The following is a 16,444-nucleotide window of genomic DNA, read 5'->3' as shown; positions in this document are numbered from 1 at the left end:
GAATACTGGTTAGAACCAGGTAGAACTGGTCAGAAACACCACCTGGGTTACTACAGAGGGAGGAGAATACTGGTTAGAACCAGATAGAACAGGTCAGAACCACCACCTGGGTTACTGTAGATGAGAATACTGGTTATAACCAGATAGAACTGGTCAGAAACACCACCTGGGTTACTACAGAGGGAGGAGAATACTGGTTAGAACCAGATAGAACTGGTCAGAACCACCACCTGGGTTACTGCAGAGGGAGGAGAATACTGGTTAGAACCAGATAGAACTGGTCAGAACCACCACCTGGGTTACTGCAGAGGAAGGAGAATACTGGTTAGAACCAGATAGAACTGGTCAGAACAGGATAGAACCTCTTTGGATGGAGTTATCACAGATCTAGAATGATATTATATTTCTATGGGAGATTACCATTTTAATCGTGGATTGAATTTGACTACAGTTAACTGTTTCTGTTGTTTGATCTCTATGTCACACCTCCTCAGAGATGTGGGGTAGAGGATGAGGTACTAGCACCCCGACGACCTCATATCATGTCAGAGGGGTTGCTAAGGCCAGGTGTTGCTTACGTCAGAATATCCTGCCACCAACAACTGTTCTCTGGTTTTCCACATGGGGAACTGTGAATAACAAAATGAGGAACCGATTTAGTTAGTTTTGGTGCATCAGTTACGGGTTTACTTCAGTGTGTGTGTGTGTGTGTGTGTGTGTGTGTGTGTGTGTGTGTGTGTGTGTGTGTGTGTGTGTGTGTGTGTGTGTGTGTGTGTGTGTGTGTGTGTGTGTGTGTGTGTGTGTGTGTGTGTGTGTGTGTGTCTATGTCTGTGTGTCTGTGTCTGTGTCTGTGTCTGTGTCTGTGTCTGTGTCTGTGTGTGTGTGTGTGTGTGTGTGTGTGTGTGTGTGTGTGTGTGTGTGTGTGTGTGTGTGTGTGTGTGTGTGTGTGTGTGTGTGTACATGACTCACCACCAGGGGTGATTGTAGGTTGTGTCTGGGGAGGTGGTTGGTTCATGTCTGGTTGGAGAACTGATAATAAGAGATAAATGTCAATGAATAAATCCACCAATAAATATCACTATTGAATCTCCAGTGAAATATCTCTTCAGCTGCCGGGGGCTGGTGGAGTGGTGCTGTCGGGAGGAGTTGTTAAAAAATAAATTAATAAAAAATCAAGATCAGGTGAGACACTCTCTCATTGACCTCCATACAAAAAATCCTCACCTCTCAAATAAGGTATGGACAGCTCAGTCCACCCTATCCCAGCCCACCTTATCCCAGCTCAGAACACCCTATCCCAGCCCACCTTTACCCAGCTCAGAACACCCTATCCCAGCCCACCTTTACCCAGCTCAGAACACCCTATCCCAGCACACCTATCCCAGCTCAGAACACCCTATCCCAGCCCACCTTACCCAGCTCAGAACACCCTATCCCAGCCCACCTATCCCAGCTCAGAACACCCTATCCCAGCCCACCTTACCCAGCTCAGAACACCCTATCCCAGCCCACCTTACCCAGCTCAGAACACCCTATCCCAGCCCACCTTACCCAGCTCAGAACACCCTATCCCAGCCCACCTTACCCAGCTCAGAACACCCTATCCCAGCCCACCTTACCCAGCTCAGAACACCCTATCCCAGCCCACCTTTACCCAGCTCAGAACACCCTATCCCAGTCCACCTTACCCAGCTCAGAACACCCTATCCCAGCCCACCTTTACCCAGCCCACCTTTACCCAGCTCAGAACACCCTATACCAGCCACGAACAAAACGCCAGCCCCTTACCTGTCTGGAGCCCTGGAGGAGACAAGGTACTGTGGAGATAATGATTAGAGCTGCAACTCCCTCACGAGACAAAGAAACTGAAACAGAGAGAGACAGAGAGAGAGGTAGAGAAAGAGAGAGAGAGAGAGAGAGAGAGAGAGAGAGAGAGAGAGAGAGAGAGAGAGAGAGAGAGAGAGAGAAACTTAAGCACAGAGGAAGAGAGCGAGTGAGAGAGAGGAAGAGAGAGAGAGTGTGAAAGAGAGAGAAAGACACACACAGACTAACTATTTGCACATATGACATTTGAAATGTCTTTATTATTTTTACATTTTTGTGAGTGTAATAATTACTCTTAATTTTTATTGTTTACTTCACTTTTGTTTATGATCTACTTCACTTTCTTTGGCAATGTTAACTGGTGTTTCCCAATAAAGCCCCTTGAATTGAATTCATAGAGGGGGCGGGCTAAGCTGTTAGGGAGGAGTCAGGCAGATAAGGTAATGACTTCATCTGAAGTGACTGAATAGTGAAGATGAGCAACACAAGCCTGATGGAGAATACGTCAGTATGTAACCATCCTGCCCCTGCCCCGCCCCCGTCCCGCCCGCTGCCCCGCCCCCATCCAGCCCTCCCTGGAAGCCTCTTCCCAACAGCTGAAGGTCAGCTGACGTTTCTCCACGTTTATCCAGACGTCACATTTCTAAGTTGCTCCAAACGAGCCACGGCCTGTTACACCCCGCTAAGGCCACCAAACTGTTAAACAGTCACCACTGCGCCCAGTTACCTGCCCTGCCCTGAACCTTAGACTGCTGCCCTATGTTTACATTTTACATGCTTACATACTGTTTTACACACACTGAGTGTTCAAAACATTAAGAACACCTGCTCTTTGTACGTAGAGTCATTGAACACTGGACACTTATACATTTTACATGTTTACATACTGTTTTACACACAAACATTAAGAACACCTGCTCTTTCCATGACACAGACTAACCAGGTGAATCCAGGTGAAAGCTAGGATCCCTTATTGATGTCACCTGTTGAATCCAATGTAATCAGTGTGAAAGAAGGTGTTGCATTCTGGGTTAAACTTGGAACATTGTTATACTCAGAAATATTGGAACATTAGTTACAAAAGAGACACGATGGGTGGAGGCATCATGAAGCTTGGGAGGGGCTGAGTGCAGGCAACACGATGGGTGGAGCCATAATGAAGCTTGGGAGGGGCTGAGTGCAGGCAACACGATGGGTGGAGCCATAATGAAGCTTGGGAGGGGCTGAGTGCAGGCAACACGATGGGTGGAGCCATAATGAAGCTTGGGAGGGGCTGAGTGCAGGGAACACGATGGGTGGAGCCATAATGAAGCTTGGGGGGGGTCTGAGTGCAGGGAACACGATGCCCTGTGTAGTGATGAGGAGGAGACTCTTCCCAAAGGGGGGTATGAATACTACCACGGGGGAAGCCATGTCTTTGTCTGAATGCAGCTGTATCGACCCTCTGGGTAATAAACTTGATTACGCTTTCCTAAATGTCTGTTTTTTTACCCTGAGAATTAGAACGTAACAAAGTGGAGGAGACAGGTTTAAAAAAGAAAGAAAGCTAACCTTGAGACAATTGAGACATGGATTGTGTGTGTGTGCCATTCAGAGGGTGGATGGGCGAGACAAAACATTGAAGTGCCTTTGAGCAGGGTATGGTAGTGGGTATGGTAGTGGGTATGGTGGTGGGTATGGCAGTGGGTATGGTAGTGGGTATGGTAGTGGGTATGGTAGTGGGTATGGTAGTGGGTATGGCAGTGGGTATGGTAGTGGGTATGGTAGGGGGTATGGTAGTGGGTATGGTAGTAGGTATGGTAGTGGGTATGGTAGTGGGTATGGTAGTGGGTATGGTAGTAGGTATGGTAGTGGGTATGGCAGTGGGTATGGTAGTGGGTATGGTAGTGGGTATGGTAGTGGGTATGGTAGTGGGTATGGTAGTAGGTATGGTAGTGGGTATGGTAGTGGGTATGGTAGTGGGTATGGCAGTGGGTATGGTAGTGGGTATGGTAGTGGGTATGGTAGGGGGTATGGCAGTGGGTATGGCAGTGGGTATGGTAGTAGGTATGGTAGTGGGTATGGTAGTGGGTATGGTAGTGGGTATGGCAGTGGGTATGGTAGTGGGTATGGTAGTAGGTATGGTAGTGGGTATGGCAGTGGGTATGGTAGTGGGTATGGCAGTGGGTATGGCAGTGGGTATGGTAGTGGGTATGGTAGTGGGTATGGTAGTGGGTATGGCAGTGGGTATGGTAGTGGGTATGGTAGTAGGTATGGTAGTGGGTATGGCAGTGGGTATGGCAGTGGGTATGGTAGTGGGTATGGTAGTGGGTATGGTAGTGGGTATGGTAGTGGGTATGGTAGTGGGTATGGCAGTGGGTATGGTAGTGGGTATGGTAGTAGGTATGGTAGTGGGTATGGTAGTGGGTATGGTAGTGGGTATGGTAGTAGGTATGGTAGTGGGTATGGCAGTGGGTATGGCAGTGGGTATGGCAGTGGGTATGGTAGTGGGTATGGTAGTGGGTATGGCAGTGGGTATGGTAGTGGGTATGGTAGTAGGTATGGTAGTGGGTATGGCAGTGGGTATGGCAGTGGGTATGGTAGTGGGTATGGTAGTGGGTATGGTAGTGGGTATGGTAGTGGGTATGGTAGTGGGTATGGCAGTGGGTATGGTAGTGGGTATGGTAGTGGGTATGGTAGTGGGTATGGTAGTGGGTATGGTAGTGGGTATGGTAGTGGGTATGGTAGTAGGTATGGTAGTGGGTATGGTAGTGGGTATGGTAGTGGGTATGGTAGTGGGTATGGTAGTGGGTATGGTAGTGGGTATGGCAGTGGGTATGGCAGTGGGTATGGTAGTGGGTATGGTAGTGGGTATGGCAGTGGGTATGGTAGTGGGTATGGTAGGGGGTATGGCAGTGGGTATGGTAGGGGGTATGGTAGTAGGTATGGTAGGGGGTATGGTAGTAGGTATGGTAGTGGGTATGGTAGTGGATATGGTAGTTGGTTTGGTAGTAGGTATGGTAGTGGGTATGGCAGTGGGTATGGTAGTGGGTATGGCAGTGGGTATGGTAGTGGGTATGGTAGGGGGTATGGTAGTAGGTATGGTAGTAGGTATGGTAGTGGGTATGGTAGTGGGTATGGTAGTGGGTATGGTAGTGGGTATGGTAGTAGGTATGGTAGTAGGTATGGTAGTGGGTATGGTAGTAGGTATGGTAGTGGGTATGGTAGTGGGTATGGTAGTGGGTATGGTTGTAGGTATGGTAGTGGGTATGGTAGTGGGTATGGTAGTGGGTATGATAGGGGTATGGTAGGGGTATGGTAGTGGGTATGGTAGTAGGTATCGTAGTAGGTATGGTAGTGGGTATGGTAGTAGGTATGGTAGTGGGTATGGTAGTGGGTATGGTAGTAGGTATGGTAGTGGGTATGGTAGTGGGTATGGTTGTAGGTATGGTAGTGGGTATGGTAGGGGGTATGGTAGTAGGTATGGTAGTAGGTATGGTAGTGGGTATGGTAGTAGGTATGGTAGTGGGTATGGTAGTGGGTATGGTAGTAGGTATGGTAGCAGTTTTGGTAGCGGGTATGGTAGCGGGTATGGTAGCGGGTATGGTAGCGGGTATGGTGGCGGGTATGGTAGCGGGTATGGTAGCAGGTATGGTAGGGGTTATGGTAGTGGGTATGGTAGGGGGTATGGTAGTGGGTATGGTAGGGGGTATGGTAGTGGGTATGGTAGTGGGTATGGTAGTAGGTATGGTAGTGGGTATGGTAGTAGGTATGGTAGTTGGTATGGTAGTGGGTATGGTAGTAGGTATGGTAGGTATGGTAGTAGGTATGGTAGTATGGTAGGGTATGGTAGTGGGTATGGTAGTAGGTATGGTAGTGGGTATGGTAGTGGGTATGGTAGTGGGTATGGTAGTAGGGATGGTAGTGGGTATGGTAGTGAGTATGGTAGTGGGTATGGTAGTGGGAATGGTAGTGGGAATGGTAGTGGGTATGGTAGTGGGTATGGTAGTGGGTATGGTAGTAGGTATGGTAGTAGGTATATTAGTGGGTATGGTAGTGGGTATGGTAGTGGGTATGGTAGTAGGTATGGTAGTGGGTATGGTAGGGGTATGGTAGTGGGTATGGTAGTGGGTATGGTAGTGGGTATGGTAGTAGGTATGGTAGTAGGTATGGTAGGGGTATGGTAGTGGGTATGGTAGGGGTATGGTAGTGGGTATGGTAGGGGCATGGTAGTAGGTATGGTAGTAGGTATGGTAGTTGGTATGGTAGTGGGTATGGTAGTAGGTATTTTAGTGTGTATGGTAATAGGTATGGTAGTGGGTATGGTAGGGGTATGGTATTGGGTATGATAGTGGGTATGGTAGTAGGTATGGTAGTAGGTATGGTAGTAGGTATGGTAGGGGTATGGTATTGGGTATGGTAGTGGGTATGGTAGTGGGTATGGTAGTGGGTATGGTAGTGGGCATGGTAGTAGGTATGGTAGTGGGTATGGTAGTTGGTATGGTAGTAGGTATGGTAGTGGGTATGGTAGTGGGTATGGTAGTGGGTATGGTAGTGGGTATGGTAGTGGGTATGGTGGTAGTGGGTATGGTGGTAGTGGGTATGGTAGTGGATATGGTAGTAGGTATGGTAGTGGGTATGGTAGTAGGTATGGTAGTGGGTATGGTAGTGGGTATGGTAGTGGGTATGGTAGTGGGTATGGTAGTGGGTATGTTAGTGGGTATGGTAGTGGGTATGGTGGTAGTAGGTATGGTAGTGGATATGGTATTAGGTATGGTAGTGGGTATGGTAGTGGGTATGGTAGTAGGTATGGTAGTAGGTATATTAGTGGGTATGGTAGTGGGTATGGTAGTGGGTATGGTAGTAGGTATGGTAGTGGGAATGGTAGTGGGTATGGTAGTGGGTATGGTAGTAGGTATGGTAGTGGGTATGGTGGTAGTGGGTATGGTTGTAGGTATGGTAGTGGGAATGGTAGTGGGTATGGTAGGGGGTATGGTAGTAGGTATGGTAGTGGGTATGGTAGTGGGTATGGTAGTGGGTATGGTAGTAGGTATGGTAGTGGGTATGGTAGTGGGTATGGTAGTAGGTATGGTAAGGGGTATGGTAGGGGGTATGGTAGAAATAGTCAAGAGGTGTGAATCCTTTGGCTCTGTCCATCCTGGACTCTGACTTTGCTTTTTCTGATCATTCTTAATATCTTTCTTTTAACTTTGTGGTTTTTGTGTATTGTTTTGTATTACTAGATATTACTGCACCATTGAAGCTAGACACACAAGCATTAGGTATTACTGTACTGTTGGAGCTAGAAACACAAGCATTAGGTATTACTGTACTGTTGGAGCTAGACACACAAGCATTAGGTATTACTGTACTGTTGGAGCTAGACACACAAGCATTAGGTATTACTGTACTGTTGGAGCTAGACACACAAGCATTAGGTATTACTGTACTGTTGGAGCTAGACACACAAGCATTAGGTATTACTGTACTGTTGGAGCTAGACACACAAGCATTAGGTATTACTGTACTGTTGGAGCTAGACACACAAGCATTAGGTATTACTGTACTGTTGGAGCTAGATACACAAGCATTAGGTATTACTGTACTGTCAGAGCTAGACACACAAGCATTAGGTATTACTGTACTGTTGGAGCTAGACACACAAGCATTAGGTATTACTGTACTGTTGGAGCTAGACACACAAGCATTAGGTATTACTGTACTGTCAGAGCTAGAAACACAAGCATTTCGCTGCACCACCACCTTTGACTGTGAGACAACGCCCAGTATGCCAGGGAACAGGAACTTGACCTCAGACCTGAAGACTCCCTTGGTTCCAATCAACAGACCAGAGACCTCTGACTCACTGAGCTTTAGTGGCTAAAGGTGGCGTGTGTGTGTGTGTGTGTGTGTGTGTGTGTGTGTGTGTGTGTGTGTGTGTGTGTGTGTGTGTGTGTGTGTGTGTGTGTGTGTGTGTGTGTGTGTGTGTGTGTGTGTGTGTGTGTGTGTGTGTTTATGAAATAATATAATAACCATTATCCTCTCGAAAGTCAAAGGTATTATTGAGATGATTAAAATCCTTGTTAATCATCAATGAAAAAAGCAAACAACCAATCAACAAACTTGTCCGTTATTTATTACAAAGAACAATACTTTCTGTTTAAATCCATTTAATTAAAAAACGTCATTACAATCAGTAGCACAGCCACAAAGTCATCAAATATAACCACACTGCTGACCCTAATGCCTCACCTTAAGCACATTTTTTGGTTTCATTAATTTTTACGATATAGTCCATTTTTACTCTGCAGCCGGCACATATGGTGAATAATACCCTGTCACACATTCCTATTGACAGGAAGGAAGCTGCCCTGCTGCAGCCATTTCAGAGAGACAGTAGAGGAAGCTGCCCTGCTGCAGGCATTTCAGAGAGACCGTAGAGGAAGCTGCCCTGCTGTAGTCATTTCAGAGAGACCATAGAGGAAGCTGCCCTGCTGCAGGCATTTCAGAGAGACCATAGAGGAAGCTGCCCTGCTGCAGTCATTTCAGAGAGACGGTAGAGGAAGCTGCCCTGCTGCAGGCATTTCAGAGAGACAGTAGAGGAAGCTGCCCTGCTGCAGCCATTTCAGAGAGACAGTAGAGGAAGCTGCCCTGCTGCAGGCATTTCAGAGAGACCGTAGAGGAAGCTGCCCTGCTGTAGTCATTTCAGAGAGACCATAGAGGAAGCTGCCCTGCTGCAGGCATTTCAGAGAGACCATAGAGGAAGATGCCCTGCTGCAGGCATTTCAGAGAGACAGTAGAGGAAGCTGCCCTGCTGCAGTCATTTCAGAGAGACCATAGAGGAAGCTGCCCTGCTGCAGGCATTTCAGAGAGACAGTAGAGGAAGCTGCCCTGCTGCAGTCATTTCAGAGAGACAGTAGAGGAAGCTGTCCTGCTGCAGTCATTTCAGAGAGACAGTAGAGGAAGCTGCCCTGCTGCAGTCATTTCAGAGAGACAGTAGAGGAAGCTGCCCTGCTGCAGCCATTTCAGAGAGACCGTAGAGGAAGCTGCCCTGCTGTAGTCATTTCAGAGAGACGATAGAGGAAGCTGCCCTGCTGCAGGCATTTCAGAGAGACCATAGAGGAAGCTGCCCTGCTGCAGGCATTTCAGAGAGACAGTAGAGGAAGATGCCCTGTTGTAGTCATTTCAGAGAGACAGTAGAGGAAGATGCCCTGCTGCAGGCATTTCAGAGAGACCATAGAGGAAGCTGCCCTGCTGCAGCCATTTCAGAGAGACAGTAGAGGAAGCTGCCCTGCTGCAGTCATTTCAGAGAGACAGTAGAGGAAGCTGTCCTGCTGCAGTCATTTCAGAGAGACGATAGAGGAAGCTGCCCTGCTGCAGGCATTTCAGAGAGACCATAGAGGAAGCTGCCCTGCTGCAGGCATTTCAGAGAGACAGTAGAGGAAGATGCCCTGTTGTAGTCATTTCAGAGAGACAGTAGAGGAAGATGCCCTGCTGCAGGCATTTCAGAGAGACCATAGAGGAAGCTGCCCTGCTGCAGCCATTTCAGAGAGACAGTAGAGGAAGCTGCCCTGCTGCAGTCATTTCAGAGAGACAGTAGAGGAAGCTGTCCTGCTGCAGTCATTTCAGAGAGACAGTAGAGGAAGCTGCCCTGCTGCAGTCATTTCAGAGAGACAGTAGAGGAAGCTGCCCTGCTGCAGCCATTTCAGAGAGACCGTAGAGGAAGCTGCCCTGCTGTAGTCATTTCAGAGAGACGATAGAGGAAGCTGCCCTGCTGCAGGCATTTCAGAGAGACCATAGAGGAAGCTGCCCTGCTGCAGGCATTTCAGAGAGACAGTAGAGGAAGATGCCCTGTTGTAGTCATTTCAGAGAGACAGTAGAGGAAGATGCCCTGCTGCAGGCATTTCAGAGAGACCATAGAGGAAGCTGCCCTGCTGCAGCCATTTCAGAGAGACAGTAGAGGAAGCTGCCCTGCTGCAGTCATTTCAGAGAGACAGTAGAGGAAGCTGTCCTGCTGCAGTCATTTCAGAGAGACAGTAGAGGAAGCTGCCCTGCTGCAGTCATTTCAGAGAGACAGTAGAGGAAGCTGCCCTGCTGCAGCCATTTCAGAGAGACAGTAGAGGAAGCTGCCCTGCTGCAGTCATTTCAGAGAGACAGTAGAGGAAGCTGCCCTGCCGCAGTGATTTCAGAGAGACAGTAGAGGAAGCTGCCCTGCCGCAGTCATTTCAGAGAGACAGTAGAGGAAGCTGCCCTGCCGCAGTGATTTCAGAGAGACAGTAGAGGAAGCTGCCCTGCTGCAGTGATTTCAGAGAGACAGTAGAGGAAGCTGCCCTGCTGCAGTCATTTCAGAGAGACAGTAGAGGAAGCTGCCCTGCTGCAGCCATTTCAGAGAGACAGTAGAGGAAGCTGCCCTGCTGCAGCCATTTCAGAGAGACAGTAGAGGAAGCTGCCCTGCTGTGGTCATTTCAGAGAGACAGTAGAGGAAGCTGTCCTGCTGCAGTCATTTCAGAGAGACAGTAGAGGAAGCTGTCCTGCTGTGGTCATTTTAGAGAGACAGTAGAGGAAGCTGCCCTGCTGCAGTCATTTCAGAGAGACAGTAGAGGAAGCTGTCCTGCTGTGGTCATTTTAGAGAGACAGTAGACTATTGTCTTTCTGATGTGGATTACGCACGGAACTGTCAGTAGGCTGTGGCTAGATCTGTTCATATATACAGTAGGTTTGCAGATATGGATCACTTTGTGGCAGGTGTCTCATCTTGGTCTGTTCACATGCGTTTGTGGATGTGGATCACTCTCTTGCAGTTGGGGCATCGGTGTTCTACGTCCTGACAGGAGTCAACACAGAACGGAATCAAACAGCATGGCCAGCACCTAGAGAGAGGGGGGGGAGAGGGAGAGGGAGAGGGAGAGAGAGAGAGAGAGAGGGAGAGAGAGAGAGGAGGGGGTAAGAGAGACAGAGAGAGAGAGATGGAGATTCAGTGTGTGTATATTCCTGTAACCTGTGTGTGTTCCTGTAACCTGTGTGTGTGTGTGTGTGTGTGTGTGTGTGTGTGTGTGTGTGTGTGTGTGTGTGTGTGTGTGTGTGTGTGTGTGTGTGTGTGTGTGTGTATTCTTGTAACCTGTGTGTGTGTATTCTTGTAACCTGTGTGTATATTCCTGTAACCTGTGTGTGTGTATTCTTGTAACCTGTGTGTGTATTCTTGTAACCTGTGTGTGTATTCCTGTAACCTGTGTGTGTGTATTATTGTAACCTGTGTGTGTGTGTTCCTGTAACGTGTGTGTGTGTATTATTGTAACCTGTGTGTGTGTATTATTGTAACCTGTGTGTGTGTATTATTGTAACCTGTGTGTGTGTATTCCTGTAACCTGTGTGTGTGTGTATTATTGTAACCTGTGTGTATTATTGTAACCTGTGTGTGTGTATTATTGTAACCTGTGTGTGTGTATTCCTGTAACCTGTGTGTGTGTATTATTGTAACCTGTGTGTATTATTGTAACCTGTGTGTGTGTGTATTATTGTAACCTGTGTGTGTGTATTCCTGTAACCTGTGTGTGTGTGTGTATTATTGTAACCTGTGTGTGTATTCCTGTAACCTGTGTGTGTGTGTTCTTGTAACCTGTGTGTGTGTATTCCTGTAACTTGTGTGTGTGTTCCTGTAACCTGTGTGTGTGTGTATTATTGTAACCTGTGTGTATTATTGTAACCTGTGTGTGTGTATTCTTGTAACCTGTGTGTGTATTATTGTAACCTGTGTGTGTGTATTATTGTAACCTGTGTGTGTGTATTCCTGTAACCTGTGTGTGTGTATTATTGTAACCTGTGTGTGTATTATTGTAACCTGTGTGTGTATTATTGTAACCTGTGTGTGTGTATTCCTGTAACCTGTGTGTGTGTATTCTTGTAACCTGTGTGTGTATTATTGTAACCTGTGTGTGTGTATTATTGTAACCTGTGTGTGTGTATTCCTGTAACCTGTGTGTGTGTATTATTGTAACCTGTGTGTATTATTGTAACCTGTGTGTGTGTGTATTATTGTAACCTGTGTGTGTGTATTCCTGTAACCTGTGTGTGTGTGTGTGTGTATTATTGTAACCTGTGTGTGTATTATTGTAACCTGTGTGTGTATTCCTGTAACCTGTGTGTGTGTGTTCTTGTAACCTGTGTGTGTGTATTCCTGTAACTTGTGTGTGTGTTCCTGTAACCTGTGTGTGTGTGTATTATTGTAACCTGTGTGTATTATTGTAACCTGTGTGTGTGTGTTCCTGTAACCTGTGTGTGTGTATTATTGTAACCTGTGTGTGTATTCCTGTAACCTGTGTGTGTGTTCCTGTAACCTGTGTGTGTGTATTATTGTAACCTGTGTGTGTATTCCTGTAACCTGTGTGTGTGTGTTCTTGTAACCTGTGTGTGTGTGTATTCCTGTAACTTGTGTGTGTGTTCCTGTAACCTGTGTGTGTGTGTATTATTGTAACCTGTGTGTATTATTGTAACCTGTGTGTGTGTGTTCCTGTAACCTGTGTGTGTGTGTTCCTGTAACCTGTGTGTGTGTATTATTGTAACTTGTGTGTGTGTTCCTGTAACCTGTGTGTGTGTGTTCCTGTAACCTGTGTGTGTGTATTATTGTAACCTGTGTGTGTGTGTTCCTGTAACCTGTGTGTGTATTATTGTAACCTGTGTGTGTGTTCCTGTAACCTGTGTGTGTGTGTTCCTGTAACCTGTGTGTGTGTGTTCCTGTAATGTGTGTGTGTGTATTATTGTAACCTGTGTGTGTGTATTATTGTAACCTGTGTGTGTGTTCCTGTAACCTGTGTGTGTGTATTCCTGTAACCTGTTTTGTGTGTATTATTGTGTATTATTCTCTATTTTGGTTAGGTCGGGGTGTGACTAGGGTGGGCGTTCTAGTTTCTGTATTTCTAGGTTGGCTTGGTTCCCAATCAGCGTTTTGTTCTTTATTGTTTTTTGCCGGTTCACGTAATAAAGATGATGAACCCAAACCACGATGCATTTTGGTCCGATTCTTACAACAACATTCATGACACCATCTCTCATCCATATATTTATATGTACATATTCTTATTCATTCCTTTACACAAAGGTAGTTGATTAGATTAGATTACTTGTTAGATATTACTGCACTGTCGGAACTAGAAGCACAAGCATTTCGCTTCACTCGCATTAACATCTGCTAACCATGTGACCAATAACATTTGATTTGATTTAACTAGGCAAGTCAGCTAAGAAAAAAATATTGTTTACAATGACGGCCTAGGAACAGTGGGTTAACTGCCTGTTCAGGGGCAGAACGACAGATTTTTACCTTGTCAGCTCAGGGATTCGATCTAGGAACCTTTCGGTTACTAGTGCAACGCTCTAACCACTAGGCTACCTGCCACCCCTACGTACAGGCATGTCCATGCTCGTGTGTGTGTGTGTGTGTGTGTGTGTGTGTGTGTGTGTGTGTGTGTGTGTGTGTGTGTGTGTGTGTGTGTGTGTGTGTGTGTGTGTGTGTGTGTGTGTGTGTGCGTGTGCGTGCGTGCGTGTATAACTCACATGAAGCAGCAAAGGGCTCCACAGATGACCCAGGTGAGCAGTCCAGTGGCGTGTGTGGTCTCTGTCAGAACCGGGACCTGACAGTGGGGACACATCATCTGGCCGGGTACGTCTCTTAGCAGCGGCTGCTGCTTCACCACCACCTGGGTTACTGGAGGGAGAGGAGAATACTGGTTAGAACCAGATAGAACTGGCCAGAACCACCACCTGGGTTACTGCAGAGGGAGGAGAATACTGGTTAGAACCAGATAGAACTGGTCAGAACCACCACCTGGGTTACTGCAGAGGGAGGAGAATACTGGTTAGAACCAGATAGAACTGGTCAGAACCACCACCTGGGTTACTGCAGAGGGAGGAGAATACTGGTTAGAACCAGATAGAACTGGTCAGAACCACCACCTGGGTTACTGTAGAGGGAGGAGAATACTGGTTAGAACCAGATAGAACTGGTCAGAACAGGATAGAACCTCTTTGGATGGAGTTATCACAGATCTAGAATGATATTATATTTCTATGGGAGATTACCATTTTAATCGTGGATTGAATTTGAACTACAGTTAACTGTTTCTGTTGTTTGATCTCTATGTCACACCTCCTCAGAGATGTGGGGTAGAGGATGAGGTACTAGCACCCCGACGACCTCATATCATGTCAGAGGGGTTGCTAAGGCCAGGTGTTGCTTACGTCAGAATATCCTGCCACCAACAACTGTTCTCTGGTTTTCCACATGGGGAACTGTGAATAACAAAATGAGGAACCGATTTAGTTAGTTTTGGTGCATCAGTTACGGGTTTACTTCGGTGTGTGTGTGTGTGTGTGTCTGTGTGTGTCTGTGTGTGTGTGTGTGTGTGTGTGTGTGTGTGTGTGTGTGTGTGTGTGTGTGTGTGTGTGTGTGTGTGTGTGTGTGTGTGTGTGTGTGTGTGTGTGTGTGTGTGTGTGTGTGTGTGTGTCTGTGTGTGTGCGTGTGTGCGTGTGTGCGTGTGTGTGTGTGTGTGTGTACATGACTCACCACCAGGGGTGATTGTAGGTTGTGTCTGGGGAGGTGGTTGGTTCATGTCTGGTTGGAGAACTGATAAGAGATAAATGTCAATGAATAAATCCACCAATAAATATCACGACTGAATCTCCAGTGAAATATCTCTTCAGCTGCCGGGGGCTGGTGGAGTGGTGCTGTCGGGAGGAGTTGTTAAAAAATAAATTAATAAAAAATCAAGATCAGGTGAGACACTCTCTCATTGACCTCCATACAAAAAATCCTCACCTCTCAAATAAGGTATGGACAGCTCAGAACACCCTATCCCAGCTCAGAACACCCTATCCCAGCTCAGAACACCCTATCCCAGCCCACCTTTTCCCAGCCCACCTTTACCCAGCTCAGAACACCCTATCCCAGCCCACCTTTACCCAGCTCAGAACACCCTATCCCAGCCCACCTTTACCCAGCTCAGAACACCCTATCCCGGCCCACCTTTACCCAGCTCAGAACACCCTATCCCAGCTCAGAACACCCTATCCCAGCCCACCTTACCCAGCTCAGAACACCCTATCCCAGCTCAGAACACCCTATCCCAGCTCAGAACACCCTATCCCAGCCCACCTTACCCAGCTCAGAACACCCTATCCCAGCCCACCTTACCCAGCTCAGTCCACCCTATCCCAGCCCACCTTTACCCAGCTCAGAACACCCTATCCCAGCCCACCTTTACCCAGCTCAGAACACCCTATCCCAGCCCACCTTACCCAGCTCAGAACACCCTATCCCAGCCCACCTTACCCAGCTCAGAACACCCTATCCCAGCCCACCTTTACCCAGCTCAGAACACCCTATCCCAGCTCAGAACACTCTATCCCAGCCCACCTTTACCCAGCTCAGAACACCCTATCCCAGCTCAGAACACTCTATCCCAGCCCAGAACACCTTAACCCAGCTCAGAACACCCTATCCCAGCCCACCTTTTCCCAGCCCACCTTTACCCAGCTCAGAACACCCTATACCAGCCACAAACAGAACGACAGTCCCTTACCTGTCTGGAGCTCTGGAGGAGACGAGGTACTGTGGAGCTACAGATGAGAACTGCAACTCCCTGAAGAGACAACGAAACTGAAGCACCGAGAGAGACAGACAGAGCGAGAGAGAGAGAGAGAGACATAGTGTGTGTGTGTGGGGCGAGCAGACAGAGCGTGTGTGTGGGGAGCGTGTGATGGTGTGTGTGTGTGGGGGGGGGGGGGGGGCGAGCAGACAGAGCATCAAACATGAAACAGTATCATCATGATGATAAATCTACAGTTAGACTATTAGAACGTAATGCAGACTAGGTAGTCATTACTTTACTAACATTGGTCCATTGGTGTTTGGGAAAACTAGAGAGTTAACACACCAAACACAGGCCTTTTTCAGGTGAATACATTTTTAGAAAGACATATTGAATGTATGTGTGTGTGTTTCTGGAAACAAGGGCCACTATCATCTCAAAAGTCAAAGTCATTATTGACTTTATTAAAACAATTATTGTTAATCAGTTAAAGGGGCAATCAGCAGTTAATGCATCCATTTTTTGGATCTTGAAGAATATAACTTATTCTGCCTTATGAGTTTAGTTGAACTGTTGTACCCCATCGAACCCAAAATATCCGCTTGTTTTGCTCCAATGTTTGTAAATGTGAACATACGCTGTATAGCCCAAAACATTGATAAAGACATAATTTTGGATGGTCAGTCAGTGCATGCATAGCTCTGTCTTAGAGCAGTTACACTTCTCCAGACCCATCCCACAGCTTTTTACAAAAACAGAGGCAGGGTTCAGCTTTTTTATTGTTTCAACTGTGAACTGTCCCTTTAAAAAACCCAACAACCAATCAATGCAAATAGAATCCTACTTTCCGTCTAACAAGAAGATTCACAGAATGAAAGAATACATACATTACAATCAGTGTAAAAAGTCTGCTAGAAGTGGCCTTAGCTTGTTACACACTGACACTAGTCAATGTTACGCTGGTCCTCCAGTAGTCATCTCAGCCACAGGCAGACTATTGTCTTTACACTGGGACTTCTCACAACAGATATTTATATTTTCATGAGGAGTTGTGGATG

The 16,444-nt window shown here is 47.0% G+C and overlaps 1 protein-coding gene and 1 long non-coding RNA gene across 3 annotated transcripts in view; both read right to left on the bottom strand.

Moving 5' to 3' along the window:
* The window catches only part of LOC135533628 (lipopolysaccharide-induced tumor necrosis factor-alpha factor homolog), a 29,198-nt gene that overhangs the window by 2,584 nt on the left and 10,170 nt on the right, over positions 1–16,444 (bottom strand). The window contains exon 5 of one of the 2 annotated variants that reach the window (XM_064960924.1): positions 7,923–10,673. The exons of the other annotated variant lie outside the window; for it this stretch is intronic. Coding sequence (XP_064816996.1) covers positions 10,568–10,673 — 106 coding nt within the window. The 3' untranslated portion in view covers positions 7,923–10,567. Of the gene's footprint in view, positions 1–7,922; positions 10,674–16,444 lie in introns of those variants that run through there. 2 annotated transcript variants of the gene reach the window in all.
* Positions 13,767–16,444, bottom strand: LOC135533663 (uncharacterized). The gene is made up of 3 exons (XR_010454569.1): positions 15,378–16,444; positions 14,363–14,422; positions 13,767–14,088 (listed from the first exon to the last, which is right to left on the bottom strand). It is a non-coding gene; the product is annotated as an uncharacterized LOC135533663 (long non-coding RNA).

The sequence above is a fragment of the Oncorhynchus masou genome, chromosome 5, assembly GCF_036934945.1.
Source record: "Oncorhynchus masou masou isolate Uvic2021 chromosome 5, UVic_Omas_1.1, whole genome shotgun sequence".
NCBI classification, from domain to species: Eukaryota; Metazoa; Chordata; class Actinopteri; order Salmoniformes; family Salmonidae; genus Oncorhynchus; species Oncorhynchus masou.
This window is presented reverse-complemented; position numbering and strand designations above follow the sequence as displayed.